We start from the raw sequence: 12,516 nt of genomic DNA on the forward strand, positions 1-12,516 counted from the left end.
CAAGGCCTTTCAGGCATTTTGTGACACCAAAGGGATAAAGAGGGAGCTCATTGCCCCTCATAATCCGCCCCAAAATGAAGTTGCAGAGCATATGAATCGGACCATACAGGATAAGGTCCATTCGATGTTGTCTCATGCTGCATTACCCCATGATTTTTGGGCAGAGGCTGTTATGACAGCCGTTCACTTGATTAATCAATTACCAAACAGATGTGCACATTTGTAAAGAAAAACGTAGCAAACTTGAGCCAAACTCCTGTAAAGGCATTTTCCTAGGGTATGGTGACGAGGGTGAAATGGGGTATAAATTGTGGGATCCCGAGAAAAGGAAAGTAGTACGCAACAATGACGTTATCCTCCGGAAAGATCGCATGCACAAACAACCCGAAAAGACTAAGAAGGTCCGTAGGATTGTATTCCAAAAAGAAATACCTTTTGGACAGCAAAATGTGGCCGTTGTACAACAGCAGCAAATACCTACTGTAAATGAACCTATAAATGCAAGAAAATGGAAATTTGCAAGAACAACCAGCAAACAATGACCATTGGGTTAGGAGATCGTCTAGGGCTACTAGACAACCTGACAGGTTTGTTCGTGGTGTAATTAATGTGGCTGATTATGTCATGTTGACAGACTGTGGTAAACCGTCTTGCTTCAAGAAAGCAATGGACAGACAGGACAGCAAGAAATTGTATAAAGCCATGTTGTTAGTGATGGAATCTCTTGAAAAAAATGACACTTGGGACTTGGTGCAGTTGCCTAAAGGGCAGAAAACCCTTCCACGCAAATGGGTTTACAATATGGTCATTTCTAGTTCCTCACCAAAGTACAAAGGAAGATTGCTTGCAAAGGGATACAAGCACGAGCATGGAATTGACTTTGATGAGATTTTCCCTCCTATAGTCAAGATGATTACATTGAGAACCATTTTGGGCTTGGTTGCAATTGAGGATATGGAGCTTATACAGATGGATGTAAAGACTGCGTTTTTACATGGTGATCTGCATGAGGATATATATATGCAGCAGCCTAAAGGGTTTGTTGACCAAGGGAAAGAAAAAATGGTATGTAAACTCAAAAGGAGTTTGTATGGGCTGAAACAAACACCAAGAGAATGGTATCATAAGTTTGATACATTCATGCAGTCCCGAGGCTTTCATAGAAGTCAAGTGGATCATTGCTTGTACACCAAGAAGGCAACAGATGGCAGCCTGATTATTTTGGTTTTGCAAAGTCTTCATGGCAACTTTGACATGAAGGATCTTGGTGATGCAAATCACATTCTTGGCATGCGAATACTCAGAGATAGATCGAAAGGCTTACTCTATCTATCTCAACAAGAGTATATCTCCAAAGTTTTGAAGCGTTTCAATATGGAGAAGGGGAAAACAATTGGGGTTCCATTGCCTCCATATGTGAAATTTAATGCAGAGGACAGCCCTACATCTGATGATGAGAAGGCTGAAATGGCCAAGATGCCATATGCTTCAGCTGTTGGCAGTTTGATGTATGCTATGGTTGCTACACGTCCTGACATTGCCTTTGCAGTGGGAGTGATTAGCAGATACATGGCAACCCCTGGCAAGAAGCATTGGGATGCAGTGAAAGATAGTATGAGATACCTCAAAGGCACAAAGAAGTTGTGTGTCTGCTTTGGAAAGTAGAAGACATCTGTTGTTGACTTTACGGATGCAGACTATGCTAGTCATGCGGACTGCAGAAAGTCCACTTCTGGGTGTGTGTTTACTTTCACAGGAGGAGCAGTCTCTTGGATCTCCAGGCTACAAAAGTGTGTTGCATTGTCTACTACAGAGGCAAAGTATGTGGCTGCCACTGAGGCATGCAAGGAGGCTTTATGGCTTTCACATCTGATGGGAGAGCTTGGCATCTCAGAGTTACCTGTTCTCCATTGTGATAGTCAGAGTGCTATCATGCTAGTACGGAATCGTGTCTTTCATGCAAAGACAAAGAACATAAAGGTGAAGTACCACTTCATTAACGATGTACTTGACAGCAAGAGCATTGAGCTTGTCAAAGTGCAGACAAATAATAACCCTGCAGACCTTCTCACGAAGGGTCTTCTAGCAGAGCAGTTTGCTCATTGCCGACAGATGATGCAAGTTGGATAGATATATGTATTTCAGCTTTGTACATACCCAGACTTAGCTGATTCTTTTCTCCTCTTAAGGCACATTGCCTTTAGGTGGGAGGTTGTTGGGAATAAAGGCCTCGTGCCTTTTGATTGTGCTCAAGTGTGAACACACCCTTAGCACTTGTACTTACACATATATATCGATCTAAAAACCTAAAGCCACACTCTCGTCATTGTACCTACAAACCTGCTCACTCTCGACTCTACTCTCTCTGTCTCTCACTACGCGTAATGACAGTCTATCTCGATCTCCGTACCTAACTGGTCCCAACATGATCTGGGGAATCTATAAACTGTACAAGAGGGTCGTGGTTACATTAATGAATGTAACTTATGGGGAAACAGCACGAGAGATGACCGTCTAGAGGCCTTGGGCACTTGTACGGGGTTCAAGGGGCTTAGGAAGTAAGTGAGTTATAAAATTAGGATAACTCATTAGAAATTGACGGCTGGCATGGAGGAGACACGTCTTAGTCTTCCGGTATCTTCCTTAGCGTGGTTGGGTGGTAAATTGAGAGCTCTCGTACTTCCATATACAGGGGCGACTGCAAACTATAAACGCCCCGAACAACGTAGTATGCTTAACAATTATGATATTCGCTTGTTTTCGAGATTTAATATAAAAGAGAATGAACACTTAAAGCTGAAAATGAAAATTACTCACAAAATTACAGCCATGAAAATGTAAAAGTAATGGAGACAAGATGGAGGGTTGAACATGGGCACCCCCCCCCCCGAAGGAATGTATTTCTGCTCAACCCAAGTCCCTTAGGGAAGAGCTCAGTTACAGTCAACCTGAGAGTGAGGAGAAGTAATTCTCACTCTCACAAGATCATGCAAAGATGTACAAACACACATGCATTATCTATTACGCAATGATAAGAACTGATTTCTTTACAGTATGAGAGAAGAAAGAGGGGAAATCACCCTTTCTTCATCATTGATCAACAGAACATGGATAGGGCTTGCTTCTTGTTGCTAAAATGGAAGAAAGAGCTCGAGAAGGAGGTGCTGTAATGAATTTACAGGCTTGCTGTCCTGTAAAACAGCAGTGATAGAAGAGGAAATATAAAGGAATTTGATAATGGAGAAGTGGGGGATGATGATGGGGATGGATGGGGCCAATTTCTGGCTATCTGTGGGTGCTGTACATGAGTTTACAGCAAAGAAAAATGATGCTGAATGAAAAAAAACGAGCTCTTATTTATAGGAGAAGAAAGAACTAGTACAAAAGGGGAAAGTGGAGTAGCACAAGACAAGTGTCCAGCCACATGTCATGAGATGTGACAAGTAGTGGAACACTTGAAAACTTGTGTGACAAGTGTCTTGACACTTGTCTCTTTTCTATGGCCTTTCTTTTTGGACTGAATACTGTCAAGAATAGAAACAACCAAATTTAGTAAGCACAGTCAGAGTACAAAATTTACTATTTTTAGAATGACATCCCTATTTTTTAGGACTCGCATTTTTAGGCTAATTCGAGGCTCCTAAAATTTAGGGACCCCAATTTAGGGACCCCCCCCCCCCCCCCCAAATATGGGTGTCATATGAAAGCTTTTTCTGTGTACATCGCAAAAACGGTATCAGAATCTTCATGTGACTTTCCTATGCAAAGAAATGTGCATTTCAAGCTTTCAGCCCACACATGCTTATTGTACAAGCATTTCATGATCATGCCATCATGTTGATTGTAATTGTCTGTTCTAGCGGATCTAGCCCACACTTCAAGGCATCAATCCTTTCTGTGTGCGAGTCTAACCCTGATATGCGTGAGTTCTGGTCACAGGCACCCAATCGGGCCATATAGGTGAAAGTGTGAACTATCTTTTCTCTAACCCACCGCGTGGGTCCACTATAACCTATGACCACTCATCAGTGGCCAGCTCCAATGCACTTTTCTTTATATCTAATTAATGCAAAGGGAACAAATTTAATAAATCATTATATAGACAAATTAATGAAAAAGGATACAAATTTTGTTTCTATAGAGTTGTGTCACAAACATCAAGGACCCACAACACTACACTCGTATCAGAGCTGTTCGATGCCTATCGAACATGAGAAGAGTAGGAAATAATTAGTCGACTTGGAGACGGGTGCCGCTGCTAAAGGCCATGCCAATTCTAGAGCGAGAGGTAGCGTGCTCCGTTTCCCGCCTCACGCATCCCCCCCCCCCCTTTCTTGAAGAGCAGAAAGGTGCCAGCTGTCACATACCGTCCCGGTGGCCACGATCTTGCCCACTCGCGACTTCGAGACAGGTGCCACTGCTAAGGACCGTATCTAGGCACGACCTTGCATCTCAGTTCAATTACCAGCCGCCAATATCTACCCTACCGATCAACAAGTCTACACCCCCTAAGCAATTTCAGCAAGGAATTTCAGGAATTTCCAGCGTGTTGCGTCTTGAAAACTGAAATTCAGCATACACGTCTTCGCCCCTTGCCGAGAAATCAGGGCAAACACAATACAAGGAAGTACCCCACCTTTGTTTGCAAAATTCTTACATTTTCTTTCCAATTCCAGTGTATAGAAGGAGAGGAAAGAGAGAGAGGGGGCAACGGAAGGCTCTAGTTCCAGGGACCACCCTATGGTGGATCCCCATGAAATTGAAATGCAAGAAGAACACTGGGAAAAAAAATTTGCTACATGAGAGCAATTTGATGATTTAACTACTCGCGTGCAAGCACAGGGGTTCAAATGGAGTTGCTAACTCAAGCACTCACACTGAAATAAAATCCCAATTAGCCTTATTGTAGAAAGGGCTGAAAGGAATAAAGGTAAAGCAAAGGCCTCAGATATTCCATCTTCATTGAAAAATGTAGATGTGATTATGCAAGACCCAAGGGAACCCCACCAAAAACTGAGGGATAGCCCAATGTTAAAAGACATGAAACCCCCTCAGTTTCATGGGGAGAAAAAAAATAGAAACAAAGACACTATCTTTAACTTCCTCCAAAAATGGGAGGATTTGCACAAATTAAAGAATACTCCACCACATCTCCAAGCGCTGGAGGCCAGTTTAACCTTGGGGCCGCATATAAATGGCGGAGAACTTTAAAGGAGGCAAATAAAATACTTGAAACTTGGGCTCAATTTGAATCGGTCTTTCTGAAAGAATTCGTTCTTGAAAATGAAATGGAAAAAATTTGTGAAGACTGGGATTTTGTCAGACAAAAGGGAAGACCTTTGTTGACATATCTTGAGGAGTATCATGAGATAATCCTCAAATTGGAAGGAATAGATAAATTCCAAAAGACAAGAGGATTTATAAGGGAACTACATAAGGCCTGTAAAAAGGAATTGAAAAGGAGTTCACCGAAGACGCTTGAAGAGGCAATTAAATTTGCATTAATTAATGAAGATAATATGCGTCCAAGTGCACTCACTAGTCCCACCGACTTAAGGAATTTGAGGCCTCAAAATTTGCAGGCAAATCCAAAAGGAAAATGCCATTTCTTAAGGGTAAGAAACAGCCCTTTGAAAAGAGACAATATGTACGGTTGAAGCTAAGCCAAGATCACTTTGATAAGGCCAAAAAAAAAAAGTTTGTGTTTCAATTGCCTATCCCCTAACCATGGTGCTTGGAATTGCCCTCAAAGAAAGAAGGGGGAAGATAAAGAAAAGGATAAGGACAAGGGCAAGGGAAAAGAGAAACAAATCCATGTAGTACAGACCTTGGAATTAAAGGGGCATGAAATTTATAAATCTTTACAGGTCTTGCACAAGGATGTACAACACAAGTGTTGTATGTTAACTTCCATGTGGCAACCTACCTTTAGGCCACATGATTTACTTAGAGTGCATGGATCAATAGGTAGGAAGAGGTCAGAGTCATGATTGATGACTTTGCCACCCACAATTTCATAAGTTATGCACTTGTCAAAAAATTGAAACTTCCCCAACAAAATAGCCAGCATCAATACATTGTTCGTATGATGAAAGGCCAAGTTAACAAAATATAGGATACAATGGTATCCAATTTGGAAATCGAGATCCAAGGATATAAACATAAGCTTGATTTTCAAATTATGAATATGGAAAGGGCCGATATTGTTCTAGGGAGGGAGTGGCTATGGGGATTGGAACCATCCTTAAAGCGTAGTTATCATCATCATACACTGGAATTTGAAAGGGATGGTAAGACTTTTGTGATTCAAGGCGAACATGAAGTATTGATAACCCTTTGATGTGTTTCCTTGAAATACAGAAGTTGATGAAGAAGGAAGCTTGTGAGGTATACATGTTATGGTTCCTCCTTGTACAGGACACTTTTACTTCTTGTAATATAAAGTAGCAATTTTCTTATGCTTGTGAGTTAAATGTAAATAGTAAATTAAGTGGTTTGTTAGATAAATTTAAATGTGTTTCCATCTGACTTACCTAGTGGCCTTCCACCAAATAGGGGTGATGTAAATCACCCAATTGATATAGATAGGGATACACGCCCTATTTCTAAACCACCTTACATGCTAAGTGAAACAGAGCACCAAGAAGTCGAAAGACAAATCAAGGATTACCTGTATAAGGGGTTTATACAACCCAGCAATTCACCTTGGGCTTCGCCAATTTTATTGGTGAAGGAAAAAGACCGCTCTATGCGACTTTGTGTTGATTATAGAGCACTTAATAAGATAACGGTGAAGAATAAATTTCCTATGCCCAAAATGAAAGATCTTTTTTATCAATTACAAGGGGCAAAATTCTTCAAAGATTGACTTAAGATCAGGCTATCACCAAGTACGAATTAAGGCCCAAGATGTTCCTAAGATGGCATTTCGTACTAGTTATGGGCATTATGATTTTTTGGTCATGCCTTTTGCCCTCACAAATGCACCAGCTACATTTATGAAGCTAATGAATAGTGTGTTATGGCCCTATCTAGGACGCTTTGTAGTAGTCTTTTTGGATGATATCTTAATCTTTAGTAAATCAAGAGAAGAACATTTGGAACACATACGGTTGGTATTCCAATTGTTAAGAACCCATTCCCTTTATGCGAAGAAAACTAAATGTGAACATTAAAGGGGGAATCGAGATAGATCTAGAAAAAGTAAGGGCAATTATTGAATGGCCATCTCCAAGGAACCTGGAAGAGCTGCAGATCTTCCTAGGTTTATCTGGATTTTATCGTAGATTCATTCAAGATTATGCCAAGATAGTTGTTCCAATGATGGACCAACTTAAAGGGAAAGGAAAGAGCTTTAATTGGGAAACAGACCAAAATGAAAGTTTTGAAAAACTTAAGGTAGCTATTGCTACAGCTCTAGTACTATTAATTGTGGATCCCAAAAAACCATTCGTGGTTGAAGCTGATGCTAGTGACAAGGCAGTAGGTGCGGTCTTATTACAAGAGGGTCGACCGGTTGCTTTTGAAAGCAAGAAACTAGACCGTGCAACACGGAATTATTCCATTTATGAGAGGGAGTTGTATGCAATAGTACATGCAATGAAGAAATGGAGGCACTAACTGTACAATGCCAAACTTTTGATCTTGTTGGATCATGAAAGCATTAAGTGGCTTAATGACCAACCAGATCTACAAGGGCGTAAAGCCAAATGGGTCAAACTCCTTCAAGAGTTCGACTATGAGATAAGGTATAGAAAAGGAAAGTACAATATAGTGGCTGATACACTTAGCAAAATGCCCATCATAAATAAATTGAGTTTTACTCAGTTCACTTCCGATTTGCTTGAATCCTTAAAAGGGAAATGCCAGGTTGATCCAGCATATTCCAACATATGGGAAGCAATTCAAAATGGGGATCCAAATGGAAGGGCCTCCACAAAGGAAGGAACATCTGAGGATGTTCAACAAGGAAATGGAGCATCAGGGGTTGCTCAAATGGGATTCAAGTGGAAGAATTTTACCATTAATAATGGTTATTTACTCTACAAGGGTAGGGTATGTGTCCCGAAAGATAAAGAAATAAGGCACCACATACTCTTTAAGTGTCATGATACCCCTAGTGCGGGACATCCAGAAGTCAATAAGACTTATAGTCTTATTAAAAGGCTGTTCTATTGGCCTAGAATGAATAAGGATGTCCTTGACTATGTGGTCAAATGTAATAAGTGTCATTTTAATAAAGCAGAAAGATTGAAAAAGGGAGGACTTCTCCATCCATTAGAGATTCCTTCGGGAAAATGGGAAAGTATCTCCATGGACTTTATTGTTGGGTTACCCAGGACACAGAGGGGGCACGACTCTGTGTGGGTGATTGTGGATAGGTTAACCAAAATGGCTAGGTTTATTCTAACTTCAACTGATGTTAAAACACCAGAATTGGCTAGATTGTTCATAGAGAACATATACCGAGTGTATGGCCTTCCGGCAAATATAGTTTTTAATCGGGATAGAAAATTTCATAGTCAATTTTGGCATGTTGTATTTAGGAAGTTGAATACTAAACTTAGTATGACCACGGCGGAGCACCCGCAAACTAATGGGCAAACTGAAAGGGTTAACCAAATCCTTGAAGATATATTGAGAGCATATGTAAGTAAAAGGCAAAGTAATTGAGAAGAGTATTTACCGATAGCAAAGTTTGCATATAATAGTGCCAAACACTCTTCCACTAGATATAGTCCATTTATACTAATGTATGGGTTTCAACCCAAAGCTCGTCATGTGCATGAGGAAAAGGTTCAGGCAGCAAAAGATTTTTTGGAGGATATGAATAGTATATTAAAATTTGCTCAAGAAAATATTAAGAAAGCTCAAGACCGAGCAATAGCTTATACACATCCTCACCAAAGAGACATCTCCTTTGAAGAAGGAGAATTAGTTTATCTTAAAGTGCCTGGACAAACTAAAACCATGAAAACCAGATGATGTCCAAAACTTTCACCCAGGTATTGTGGCCCTTTCACAATACTTAAGAGGGTGGGGGAACTGGCTTACAAACTCCAACTACCTGCTGGTAGTAAAATACATCCAGTTTTCCATGTAATCAAGCTAAGAAAGAAGCTGGGTGATATGGATAATCTAGTCTTAAATGATAAGATTGAGGAGCTATTCAGTACCAATCTATTCCACATGAACCAAAGAGAATTCTAAATGTTCGTAATAGATGAATAAGGCATACTATTTATCAAGAATGTTTGGTAAAATGGAGAGATTGATCAGAAGAAAGCTCAAAATGGGAGCGAGTAAGCACTTTAAGAAAAAGGTTTCCCAATTTACAATTAGACCTTCCAAGTATCGTTTTCAAGGACGAAACCGATTCTTAAGGGGAAGGAAAATGTTACATCAATGAATGTAACTTATGGGGAAACAGCACAAGAGATGACCGTTCGGGGGCCTTGGGCGCCCGTACGAGGTTCAAGGGGCTTAGGAAGTAAGTGAGTTATAAAATTAGGATAACTCATTGAAAATTGACAACTGGCAAGGGGGAGACACGCTTTAGTCTTCTAGTATCTTCCTTAGCATGGTTGGGTGGTGATTTGAGAGCTCTCGTGCTTCCATATACGGGGGCAACTGCAAACATCAAGGACCCGCAATGCTACAGTGGTAGACCATGTGAGATGTCCAAGAGGACTTTCAGACATGGTCTCCAACACCATTGGAGTGAAGTATTGGAGTGAAGTAGGGATGTCCCCTCTCCCCTATACTTTTTGGACTCTACATCGATGAGATAGAAGACCACATCACAAACGGAGGAGGTGATGGGGTGAAGATGGCACATATATTAGTCTCTATTATGCTTTAGATTGATGATATTGTTCTGGTCTCTAAGTGAGAGGAGGGTCTACAACATCATCTCCACTCCCTTCATGACTTTTGCACACAACGCGGTCTGTGGATTGAGAGTTAATCTTGGAAAAACCAAGATCCTAATCCTCCACACATCAGCCCCAGTGAGGAGGAGATCAGCCCTCACCCTAGGAGCAAGACAAGTGGAGGTTGTGGAGTCATATGTCTACTTAGGGGTCACATTCACTGCATCTGCCAAGGGATTCACCATGGCACAAGTAATCGAAGACCGCCTCACAAGAGGATCCACAGCATTGGTCATGATGGAGAGACAATCGCACCAAGCACACTTGAAGAGCCCCACACACGGAGGTGGCTATTTGACACATTGGTCACACCAACCATAATGTATGGTGCACCTTTGGATCCTGGGCTTGGCTACATACCTATGGACATAGATTGAGAAACCATAGGTCATCATGCTCTCATAGATGATCCATTGCAAACCATCACTACGAGATGAGATCATTAGAGCCGAGTTTGCTACACCAAGATGATGATGAAGGCCCTCTTTTTGTCCATCAAATTCATACATAGAGTACAAGCCATCACCATCTTTCTAAAAGAGGTAAGCTTGTTATCGTCTCAAGGTGCAAACACATGCATTTTGGTTTGCTGTTACAACAAGATTAATACTCTCTAAAAAGTGTACAGCAAGGCACAAATGGTCAAAGATGTCACACAAGTACCAAGTCCTATCTGATGACCCACCACTCTAATCCTCAAATGATATCAGCTTGTTACTTTGTCTTGTCCAAATCCTCTCTCATCAATTTGCCATCTTTTGCTACTGAGAAGGTAAAGACTCACTCTATGCTGGTCCCAATTATAGCTACAAGGATGCCTTCTCTAATGAATAGGCCAAGTCTCTATCACACTCTTTCCCTTGGGGGGAACTCCCTTGCGGCATCTTGAGGCCAACCCCAAAGGGGGTCATTTCAATTGTGGGGCAAAAATGGAAGTCATTCCAATCCAAAAGGGGGCCATTTATTTTCAGGTCCTTGAGAGGGCCATCCTAGCTACCATACTTATAGCAAATTATTTTCCACCTATCTAATGCAAGTTCCACACTTGGCCAAGTCAACATTGCAAAGATTACAAATGATTACTACATCCTCCCAGCAAGTTACCAGAGATCTAAGGAGAGTTCCAACTCCCGACCAAGGCTGAGAGTTCAAGTTCCAAATTCCAAGACCCTAGATGAGCACTAAATTCTTTGATACTTAGTCGGCATCGCAACAATCTACCATACCTATAATAAACAGCATTAAGTACTATCTTCTCTTAGGAAGACATTGGATGAGGAATGTGCGACTCATAAACGATTGGGGCTATAGCCTAGTGTTCTTTGGCAACAAGAGAGACCTAGTGCATATGGAAATGGAAACTTGGAAGACCTCTCCTATATATCTGTCAATCAACCCACTCCTTGAAAATTGAAAACAAAAAGAGATCTGGAAACAAAGAAAAGATAGTAGATGCTCCACCTTTAAATTAGGTGTACACACAAACATTGCACTTAGGGTCATCAACTTAGAGATGCTAGGTGGCCCTGATCGGTTGGCCCAATCCCTAACCCTCTGGTCCATCCCTCACTTCACTCTAAGCCACATCAAAGGTAGCCAGGCTTGAGTGACAAACCTGTCATATTGAAACCCACTGCACTGCACTACCGCTGACACCAAATGGGTCCTCATGCAGTGGTGCAGTTTTCCCTAGCTCCTCATGCCAGCTGGAGAGCAGCAGATAAGGTTCCTTGCTTTCAGTTACTTCTGCAGGAGATTTGCCAACTTCATCAGAAACACTTCTCAGGGATTGAGCAACAATATTCAACCTCAGAAGCAGAAGCGGAGTGTCCTTTTGCAAAGTTTTACTGCTTATTGCTCAGAACACCTCTCTGAAGGACACATTATAGGTCTCAGTTGCAGCACCAGATTCAAACTAATCATCAACACCACACTCCATTATCTCTCTGGTTGAGGCAGCCTACCAAGAGGCCATCCAGAGAGGAGCAGAAGCCTGTAAAATGCAGGACGGGATGAAAGCACCATGAAGATAAAAAGAAACTATTTACCAGGCAGAAGGTGTGGCAGCAGAAAGAAGAGAGCGGAGCACTGACTGCAGTGGCCAGATGGCAATGCAGAGAGCAGGACAAGTGGGATCACTAGGCACATTTTCTTTTTTGCTTTTGGGTGCAATACAAATTTAGGTTCTAGGACTCTTTCCATTCCTAAGTCCATATAACAATTTTAAGGAACGTATAACCTTGAGCCTGTACTTTCTTATCGAGTAAAATAATTTGCAAATCATGTAGTTCTCTGCTGATACTTACAATATCAAAACAGCTTTGCAAAAGTCATGAAAAACTCTTTGTAGTCAGTCTTGACACACAGACATAAAAGCAATCTTATTGTATCTTTTAACAATACCTCTACATCTGACATGTTGATACGCCACCCCATTAGGCGAGATAGAATAAGGGCCTGGGAATAATAGAAGAGTCAATCTGGCCATTGTGGGCAATAAAAGTACCTTCAAGGAAATCAAACCTCCATATCCAATATACCTTTCTGGCAACATCAATACCACTCAAATCATCACGAGGATCTG

General features: G+C 41.3%; 1 protein-coding gene across 2 annotated transcripts in view; it reads right to left on the reverse strand.

Moving 5' to 3' along the window:
- LOC148039081 (Glyceraldehyde-3-phosphate dehydrogenase-like family protein) overlaps positions 1–12,516 on the reverse strand; it is a 150,851-nt gene that overhangs the window by 41,469 nt on the left and 96,866 nt on the right. For both annotated transcript variants that reach the window (XM_087674969.1, XM_087674968.1), the window contains exons 8-9: positions 12,473–12,513; positions 12,336–12,389 (exon numbers count right to left, since the gene is read on the reverse strand). In XM_087674969.1, coding sequence (XP_087531095.1) covers positions 12,336–12,389; positions 12,473–12,513 — 95 coding nt within the window. The remainder of the gene's footprint in view (positions 1–12,335; positions 12,390–12,472; positions 12,514–12,516) is intronic.

This window comes from Lygodium microphyllum, chromosome 3, assembly GCF_053477565.2.
Source record: "Lygodium microphyllum isolate KBCC chromosome 3, Lygodium_microphyllum_v1.1.10, whole genome shotgun sequence".
NCBI classification, from domain to species: domain Eukaryota; kingdom Viridiplantae; phylum Streptophyta; class Polypodiopsida; order Schizaeales; family Lygodiaceae; genus Lygodium; species Lygodium microphyllum.